Genomic DNA, 10,330 nt, shown 5'->3' with positions numbered 1-10,330 from the left:
TGTTTCGCGTGGTTTGGTTGCATTCAGCCACAGAGCGGCTGGAGAAGAAGAAAGTAGGCAAGGGAGAACCGGTAAATAACCATGAGTCAACCCTGAAGCCGGTCAGGTAGGAATTTCTGTCTGTGATAGTCTCAGTTCACTAACGACGCTGTCATGTCGGATGTCGGTGAGAGCAGCTGGCGCCAAGCTGAAGAACATGACGGCACAGAAAGCGAAGAAGTCCACGCTTCTGTGTGGGGGGCACGTGACCCTGCGCTGACAGTCCCTCAGGGGCTCTGGACCGCACATCACGAGCCGACCAGGAAAAGGCTGGTGCTACATGTTGACCTAAACAACACCATACTGGTGTCGGACGCCGTGACGTGTCAGGGGACTTTGGCTGCTCTGGACTACTTTCTGACCACTGTCACTTGGGGGAAGAAGAACAAACACGGTAAACACGGATGGTGCTTTCCAGCATCACGCGGGAATGCTAGGAATGTATGTGCCCGGGCGCGCGCGCGTGTGTCAGTCAGGTGATACGGGGGAACCGTTTACCTTTTACTTTCTCTGTCAGACCCCCGGAACAATACTTTTACGCACAAATACTTGGGCTTGATTGAAATTAAACGCATCATTGGAAACGTTGAATACCATCCAAAGGGACAGGTTACCTTTTATTTAACGCAAATTAAATTCTTATTTTCTTTAATGTTTGGCAGAATGTAAGTTCCACCAAGGCTGAGGGGTTGACATGTTACATTTTATTAATGAATGAAAATTATTATTTCAGTTTAACTTACATAGAGTTCAAAACAAAAGCAGTGATTTTTCAAAAAAGTAAAGGGGAAGTTTATTTTAATGTGCATGTTAAAATCTTGGAAATAGACCCTCCTTTGTCCAGTTGTTTATTGTGTTGTCATTGTTTCTATACAGGAACCTGGGAGTGGTTGAGTGACTCACCCTCTCTGCTCCCACCCTGCAGCGAGGCTGTAAGCTACTACTCCCAGTTTGGACGCATTCCTGGTTTCACCTCTGGTGCTGGCCGTCGCTTCCGTAAGGTTCTGGATGAGCACCTGGACCTGCTCTGCTGGCCTGATGGGGTAAAGGTTGGTGTCTTGATAGACAGAGTCGCTGCGGGGGCACTGGGACAAAACCGTTACCCTCTAATTACTCCTTCTTGTCAGATTCTGATTTTTCAGCGACCCTTTTCACCTGGAATCTGCGTATATGCGATGCAGTTTTGTTAGTGCAGCGCCATCTGGGAGGAAACAAGTGCAGCGCTCTTCAGTTTTTCATTTTATATTTAAGCTGTGCCTTATCATGCTGCTATAACCAATTTAATATTTACTCATGATTCATTCATTTTCTCAGTTAATTTTCACACAATGTTTCTGACCCTGGTTCTGCTGAAAGTTTCTTCCTGTTAAAAGGGAGTTTTTCCTTAACACCGTTGCCAGTTACCACAGTATTTTTTCTCTGTATTATTGTGGGTTTTTACCTTACCTTACTTATATAACTGGTGTGAATAGAAAATCCACACCTGTGATTGGGAGCCAGGATGTTGTATGCCTGTCTACATCTGGGTTAGCGGCCAAGTGCTGCTTTCCACGATTAAATCAGCTGTTGCGCTTGTTGCAAACCGGCTTGACAGGTTGATGCAATTAGTGTTAACTGCTTTGTGGCCCTGTGTCTGTTGCAGGCAGACAGAGACCTGTCTGTAAAAGGAGAAGACGGACGCCTGTACCACTGGATCCTCCCGTCCTTCTTCCAGCTGCTCAGAGATCTATCACAGGAAGGTCGTGAGTTTGCCATCCTCTTCCGTACGTTTGGAACCGACCTACCTCGCGTGCTAAAAGCCGTATCCCGAGCACTCGACGGGGCACACCCACTGTTCCCTGATCTGCCACAGCTAAAGGTAACTAACACAGGCATACATTCAGCTGTAATACTTGATGAGACTGCACTATATAATGACAACGTATGTGATAAGTTAGAAATGGCATGAATGGAAGAGCAGGGGTGAAACTGGTTTTAAAAAAACAAACTGTCCGTCATTGTTCTAGAAGACACTTTTTGGAGCAACATGTAGAGGTTTATAGTTGCAAGACACTAAATGGACTGAAATAAGTCATTTAGAATCAGGGTGCCTTTCATATGAGGTAATATTTCCAGGATTTGGTTTACGTATAATGAAAACCTGTTCAGATAAATCAGGGACAGCAGCAACTGTAAAAGTTGCTCTTTCAGTAGAGGTTTTAATTGGTGCAGAAACGAATGCTACCAGCATTAAAGGTACAGGCAGTAATTTTTTGAGGTTATTTAATACAAAAACTACTGTACTCGTAAATGTACACATGTAATTTCATGTTTCATTCATGCATTCTCATAAACTTAACTCCATTAAAAATATACTGGAGCGGGTTTGCAGTTTCTGGTTGCCACAATGTTACTCCACCATATTCGAGTCCAGAGGGCTGGGAAGGAGATCTCCCATCTGACTAATGGTGTTTTACATATGTGGCTGGAGATCAGCCACGGACATAGTTTGCCAAAAGAAGAGGAGAAAGACGGTTGTAGGCGTTCATGGAGACACATTTAAATTCCTGCCTGCACCTTCAGACTCAAAATATGAAGGTTCTTACCTACGATTTATCATTAAAGAACACCAGAAAAACAAAACCGTGAAGAAAAGAGACAAAGCCAGAGGTCAGTCAGAGAAGTAATGGCATCCCAAATGATATGTTCCTACAATGTTGATTTATTCAAGGCAGAATGAGTATATAGAAGCTCCAGCAGTGTATATTCTGACGTCATAGCCCACATCTTTTAAAGCTGCATTTCACGTTCTTGCCTTCACTGCGTTAGTCCATGAGAACTCGTACTCAAAATGGTTCCACTGGAACAATGATGCATACACACCACTGGTGTCACTTCCTTCTCAACTTATAACTGTTGCTGTTATCACTACCTGGAAGTGATACACAAGTAAGTTGTAAGTTGTGCTTATATAGTGCCTTCCTACTCTGAGCACTCAAAGCACTTTTTGCCTCACTCATGCATTCATACAAGCAGGTTTTTGTGCTTTCTATCTAACATTCACACATTGCATTAGAGAGTAAGTAGTGGGGTCAGCATCTTGCCCAAAGATATTTGGAGCCACCAACCTTCCACTTATGTAATGTAAGTAAATGACCTGCTCTGCCTCTGAGCTACAGCCAGCTGGAGCTACACCTCCAAGTCACCTCCAACCAGGTCTTTTATGTAATCTTATAACCTTAAGCTATTAATGTTGCATGCACATCGAGCTGATGCTTAATCTTACTTAAGAACTTCTTTTAGTTACACTTTAAGCCTCACATCATTAAAGAATAGAAGAAGGCAACTTCAAACACTTGTTTAAAAACACTAAATAGGTAATTAGAAGCCTTATTATTAATGTCTTGCTCTGTTGCTCTTTTTATTTATTTTTTATTTATTTATTTTTTGACCAATAGAATTCATTGTAGCTGTGCTGCAAGTATCGTAATTTGTTCAGCTTTTTTTTTTTTTTTTTTTTTTTGGGTGGGTGGGGTATTTTAGACTATGCCTGATAAATTGGTGTTGATATTGTGCACTAGATCTTGTGCAGAGCACGATCTTCTGTGCTCTTACACATGAAACCTTCCCCAGACTCAAACATGCATGCACTTGACTCGTCACCTGGAGGGTTTTGTACCTGTTGTGTACCTGTTAGTGCACTACAGTGGAACCGATTGATTCGGAGAGAAAAGCAGAGATTGGAAAGGATGGCTGGATAGATATGTGTGGAGGAGGATGGACGAGATGCCCTCAAACTTAGCCTGTCAGCCACAGTTATCTCTGTGAAGAAGAGCTCAGTGGAAATCTTATTCAAGCAGCCTCCTGTCAGATGCTATTAATCTGTGTGTCAAGACAGACGGAGCAGGGGGGAGATCAATCACAGGAACTAATGTGATTGCTCACTTTGTGAACTTGAGTTGTCTTCCTGCTACTTGGGGGCAGCTGCTCTGCTGTATTTGTTGTCAAGTTGCGGGGATGTGTGTACAGGGGGAAAGGTGTTTAATTAAATGAGTTCATTAACCTTGGTTAGTTTACAGTTAAAGCCAGCTCCATCCTAATGTCCACATCACTGTGTTTGGTAGCATCTGTGTACCTGATTGTAAAATCAGACCAGCACAGCCAGTTATTATTACATCTCTTTAATTTCACATTGGATTTGACTGTATGTTGCAAATGCACCACATGATGGTTTAAGCTTTTTAAGCCAGTAGTTTTAAGTAGAGTACACTGAAAATCCCCAGTGTTTGATTCAGCAGGGAAAAGCAGACCCTGTGAGGCAAAGCATGCAGAGTGATGGGGGACAAACGGTAAAGAAACACTGCAGTAGCTGTGTGCAGAATGGTGCTCAGAACCAGTGTTAATGTTAAACCGACTACTCGTAGGTCATCCATCCATCTGTGCTTGAACACAAAAGAGACAATGATGATGTCGTGTCTTTAGTGACATAACAGGTTGTCAGGGGCACGAACAGCTGTGTTCAGCTGTACCTCAGCTCAGTGATGCTTTGAGTTACATGCACATATAAAAAGTGGCAGTGGCGATGTGTACGTTTTATCTATTTTTTGCCATGTTTCACTGTTAACATGCTGGAATATGCCGAATAGCATTTAGCACACAGAGATGCTTAAAGGTATTTAGATATAAGGCCAACTGAGGTTATTATAGTAAACTAAATATAGATATGTTTGTTATTAACTGTAATAACAAAATACCCTAGATCTTTGGAAAACCGTGGAAATGAACTAAAATCAAATACAAATATAGAGGAAATAACCTTTTAGTATTTGTTAGCGTTAGTTGTTAAAATTCCCCTGTAGTTACATAGTAATGTCAGATAAAATAGATTTGTTTAATTATATTGACCTGCCAGTACTTAAAGGTAGGTACAGTAGAATAAAGGGGTAAAAAGTCACGTTTTTACAGGAAAGTAAGTTGTTAATGGAGAAAAGTCCATTTTACATTTATATTGGTAAAACAAAAGGAAAATGGAATAAAAAAAATAAATATTAAAGAAAGATAAATATAAAATAAATTATTGATAATATTAAAAATGAAATGAAATATAAAAACATATGTGTGTGTTTCTATGTATCCTGAAATTCTAGCCTTGTTTGAATTTGGTTTTATGGTTGAGGTTAGACGTATATTTAGGTTAGAGTAAAGATTTCATTTCTAAACTTTGGATGAAATTGTTGATTAACGGCCTCACAAAGATATTTAAACAGATACGCCTGTTTGTGTGCCTGTTGTCCCCAACCCCTCTGCTCACGCTGGCAACAGAGGACAACTTTTAGCTAAGATATGAAGTAGGTGAAGAAAAATGGTTTGTCAGCAAGACAATAAAGGAATCACGGTAGAGCTGAGGACATTTTTAAGTATCCACAGTACAGGATGGCAGAGTTGTTGTGCACGTGGCTGCCAAAGCATTTTTAAAATTTCACATCTGCAAGAATTTAAGCTGATTGCACAATTAATTTAGGTCAAGTCTACCAGAGGCCTTATTTTAATAACAGAATAATATCACATAATTGGTTTATTTTTATTTTAGTTTTTGCTTACAACAGAGTTCTTTTAAAGACGAGCTCTCCGTCTCGTTTCTTTATCTCTGACTCTTCTTCTTGCTCTTGGCTCAGCTGAGCGTGGCTGTGACTCCAGGCAAGATCCGCTGCAGCAAGAAGGGAATCGTCCTGAATCGAGCTGAGGAGCGGGTGTCCTCTCGCGATGGAGAGAGAGGTCTGTACGAGTACTTCAGCTCCGTGCAGGGTCTGGGAGGATTTCAGGACCACTATGACTGGTATGCAGAAAGCTTCTCTAAGAAAACCTGGCTGTGGATTTTGGGGTTTTATTCTGAGCTTTTCCAAACCTTTCCCTATATTCGTTGTTTTCTGTCCAGGTGGGTTGCTAATTCCTTCTCCATCCGTGGGGGGAAGCCTATGTGGGTCGACCCCTTTGACAAGCACGTACAGCACATCTTTATAGATGACAACATACGACAGAATGATGAGGATACTATAGTTAACCCGAAGGTAATAGCACCGCTTTACTCACACAGTTCAGCCTATATCTGGTGAGTTTAGAAAAATAAAGTACACCAAATTAGTTCATGATAATAGATTTCATATTGTAGGAGGAGACAGGGTCTTGGAAATGGGTTGATTTTGTGAATGCAACGCTTCTGTAATTTAGAGATGGCATTTTGTTTTCGGCATGGCTCACTAGGTGTTCACTGCCGTACACCAGCCTGTTGCAGTATGTTTCACACGTGTGTATTTGTCATGTATTTTGAGGCTCTATTATATATATAATCCCCAGACTGTGTGTCATAACTGCGTACAGGCTGGTAGATGCAGAGATGTAGGCTGTAGCTGCTTCAGAGCTCCAGAAACTAAACATGACTTCTAACCTTACTCTGGTTTGCTGTGTGTGTGTGTGTGTGTGTGTGTGTGTGTGTGTGTGTGTGTGTGTGTGTGTGTGTGTGTGTTTTGCAGGTGTTTTTGGACCCGGGTGGCTCAGACACTCGTATAGCCTGCACCGCCGAGCTGTATGATATCGCCTTGATCCAAACCGACCTCCTCCAGGCCATTTCTGACCCCAGCTACTTCACTCAGCGTGTCCACATCTGTCTGGAAAACTATGAGAAGAATGTCCAGCAGGGGGCAACCTAGAACACACTTCAAACTTTGCATACTTCCTGTACAGTACATCAGTTTGTCTGTGAGGCAACCTGCAGTGCAGACAGGATTAACAGGCAGGCGGGATTATTACACACCAAAGCAGAAGACTTGCTCAAAGTCTAAAGTTTATCCAAACACAAATATTAAGCGGTTACATGAAGAAACAAGTTATATGTGTAACACTTCCAGCTCTTCAAGAATCACAGACGCTCAGAAGGGTTGGCTTTTCACAGTTTACTTCTGCAGAAGACATAAAACACATTCAACAGGTGTCTTCTGGTGGTACCGGCAATTGTAGCTCCCTCACAGTGCAAGCGCGCGCTGTCTTAACAGACTTACAATTAACTTTTTAATAAAGAAAAGGTGGAAAATAATAATTTCTCCCATTTTACAGTCTGTCATACTGAGCTTGTATACAAAAGAAATCTTATGACTAATAAAATACATTCCACAATCGTATAAAACAAAATAACAGGATAAACATAAATACCACCGACTAAACATTTCCCTCTAGTGGACAAATTAACAATAGCGCATTACATCTTCACTTGCTTGTGCTTTACAGACAAAATGGCTGTTAACAAGCTCACATACCTGCAGAAGACATAAAACACATTCAACAGGTGTCTTCTGGTGGTACTGGCAATTGTAGCTCCTACAATGTAAAGCAACATCACAAAAAGCACAGAAAAACGGTAAATCCAAACACATTTCCTGCTATGCGCAGCAACCACTAGGGGGCTGACAAAGACTAACTGCCAAAGAGCATAAATACGGCAGAAACACTATTTAACAGCAACCCGCCTTTGTTTCAGTTACACAGAAACTTTCTAATATCAATATGAACCTATATACATCGACATATATAACTTATGTAACAACATTCACACCAGAAACCATAAAAATGCCAGAGCCTTTCATTACCGGACTTACCCTCACAGTGCAAGCGCGCGCTGTGAGGAGCGGAAGCCTTAGCAGCTTCTAAACGTTAGGGTGAGATCCGGTTTCTGGGTTTTCAAAATAAAATACAATTAAAAAAAATGATAAAATTCACACTTAAAATGATAATTAAGAACAGGTAAGTGCATGTTTTTCATATGTATTATTAACTCTGTTACATATGGACAGGTGGACATAGAAAAAAGCGGCAGCTATGTAAACAGGACTGCAATTCATTAAACGGTTTAAATACCACATATCCTTGATAAAAAAGGATAACTGTGTAAACAAGGAGCACTTCAGTCAGATTGCACTGTCTGCTGTCCTAAAGTGAACTGGGACCCATGTTTTTGACCCAGTTGAGCACTGAATTGGCCGGGCTGGACTCTTTAATTACACCGACAGCTCTGTGACTAATCACTCCACGGTATAAATGGCCAAACTCAGAATTTGGAGGCAGACAGAATAATTGGTGTCAGATATGGAGAAAAGCTCTTCAGCTCTTATGTTAGTTGTTGGTTTTGCTTCAGCTCCTTTTTCTTTCTCGGGGCGCTGTTTACATCCACTCAGAACCCAGCGGTAATACTTGAATATTTTCAGGTGACTGAAGCATCTGATTACTGAGTATGCGTTACTTCTGAATGCACTGCAGTCATAAAGTAACTCTTTGTGACAGTTGGCTCAAACTTTGAGCTGTAACCTGGTTTAATATTGCTGTCAAAAGTCACCATAATAGATGTAGAAGAGTACATATCGTGCTCCTGATCGGATCCGGTGTCTATGGAGCGCTCAATGAAGCAGTTAGATGGTAGAGAGTAACATCTGAGCTGCAGAGACGTTTGCATTTCATTTGTTTGCACTGAGTTATTTTTATTTTATTTAAAGGCATGCTTGAGAGAATTGTCTAATACGTTGAATTTGGGAGGAAGTTATGGTAATTTTTGCTTTGAGGGTTTTTAGAATATGTTTATTGCTAAGCTTCCAGGGAGGCTTTAATGACTTTGTTTTTCTCAGGTCAGTTTTTAACAGACAGCCAAATGAGCAGTAATATAAAGGACCCAGATGTAGATAGAGTGGTGTTTTTTTTTCTTTTTTTTTTTTTTCTTTGTTTTGTTTTTCTTCTTTTTTTTTTTTTTTTATAGCATATTTTCACCGATGTTTTCCTTGCTGATGAATACACTAATAAGAAAAGTTTGGAGAGAAAGCTTTAGTAGCTGTGATAACATCACAGAAGACCCGACTGATGAACTCTTTGGGGCTGATGCTGATTTTTAGGAAGGTTTTTTTTTTTAAAAAAAAAAAGAAAAAAAAAAAGAAAATGCATGTTCTGCTTTGTAATGTTAAAAACCAGGTTTTGGTTGGCACATATTGAATAGAGCATTTAATATGCTGCTATCAGCCAATAATATCAGCTGACTTGTATCAGTCAGGGTCTAAATCACAGCCTGTATACTCACTGGAAAATCACTCGGACAGTAACTACTACTAAAAAAAAAACCTCTCCAGTTATCAAGTTTTAACAATATTTAAAAGTTTTTATTTAAAATGATGTAAATTAAAGGTATTTTATTTATTGAAGATGGGATTCCATCCAAATGTAGTGCACATGTTTGCAATATTTGGAGAAAATCAACTAAATAAATGCATTATTTAGTGTTAAACCAGTTCAGAAGAACAGGAATTTTCCTTTTTTTTTTTTTTTTTTTTTTTTACTTTGAGGGATCTAAAATGATCTCATAGCTCAGCACACATCAGGTCATTTCAGCTGCCATGTTGGTTTCTGTGGACACTGAATTCATGTTTCCACTGAACACTGGGGCATTTTTAAATTTTATTTCAAAGTGCCAGTTAACACATGCTTAAAGACCATGCTTAAACCTCAGTAATTTATTTATTCATACAAACCAAACTGATTTGTACTTTAATCACAACACTGAACCTTTCAATAACTTGTGTAAGTTGAACCATTAGGTCACTGGATGTGTGAAAACCTCTGACAAATGCAGTCAAATATTGCATTGATTCATAGGTTTGTATTTTTTGATGGAGGCACCAAAACTTCAACATTAAATCTAGTAATAACAAAGCCAACACAGCTGTGAACAACTGAGTACTGAGGTGAAATTCCCAAGGTTTGACTACTGTTAAAGGAGATGCTCCCATTGATGTTCAATAAAATGCTAATGCTTTTAATTTTCACGTGTTAGCAAGTGGGTTGTTTTTTTTGCACAGCAAAATAAGACAACCTTTGGTGTAATGCATACAAATGCATTCACATAGCACTGTAGCTTTCAATGTACTGATATCATCAACATTGTATAACCAAATCCATAAAGGTAACCTCTCCGACATGTGCTGTATTTACGTAAACAGATAAAACTCATGTATATGATTATTATGATCAGTAACTCTGTGTGTCTGTGTGTGAGAGAGAGAAAGGAGACCCAGTGAGGCTCAATGACACAAGGTACAGTGTTGATGTCAGTACGGAGCTGTACTATATGACTCTGTTAGTTGTGACCATTGCAGACACTTTACTGTAAAAGCGAAATATTCTTATCTTCTTCATAAGCCCAAACACTCCTGCAGATACCAGAGCTTATTTCATGTGGAAAATGGTGAAGTCAGAATACGGAATGATAAGGTCTGTGTGTGAG

General features: G+C 40.0%; 1 protein-coding gene across 1 annotated transcript; it reads left to right on the top strand.

Moving 5' to 3' along the window:
• Window positions 1-44: 44 nt before the first annotated feature.
• Window positions 45-10,097, top strand: si:dkey-32e6.3 (uncharacterized). Its single transcript, XM_004565464.5, has 6 exons — window positions 45-433; window positions 916-1,088; window positions 1,682-1,897; window positions 5,694-5,854; window positions 5,954-6,086; window positions 6,549-10,097. Exons 1-6 carry the CDS (start codon window positions 154-156, stop codon window positions 6,723-6,725), a joined length of 1,140 nt encoding a protein of 379 aa, XP_004565521.2. The 5' UTR covers window positions 45-153; the 3' UTR covers window positions 6,726-10,097.
• The last annotated feature ends 233 nt before the right edge of the window (window positions 10,098-10,330 follow it).

This window comes from Maylandia zebra, linkage group LG20 (genome assembly GCF_041146795.1).
Source record: "Maylandia zebra isolate NMK-2024a linkage group LG20, Mzebra_GT3a, whole genome shotgun sequence".
Lineage (NCBI taxonomy): Eukaryota > Metazoa > Chordata > Actinopteri > Cichliformes > Cichlidae > Maylandia > Maylandia zebra.
Note: the sequence above shows the minus strand (reverse complement) of the source record. Positions and strands in the feature narration are given on the sequence as shown.

Bases quoted from the DNA above. Each gene is read 5' to 3' on its own strand.
- si:dkey-32e6.3 (XM_004565464.5), top strand. From the start codon at position 154: ATGTCGGATGTCGGTGAGAGCAGCTGGCGCCAAGCTGAAGAACATGAC. The intron at 5,855-5,953 runs GTATGCAGAAAG...TTTTCTGTCCAG, and splicing joins TTTCAGGACCACTATGACTG to GTGGGTTGCTAATTCCTTCT. The intron at 6,087-6,548 runs GTAATAGCACCG...TGTGTTTTGCAG, and splicing joins ATACTATAGTTAACCCGAAG to GTGTTTTTGGACCCGGGTGG.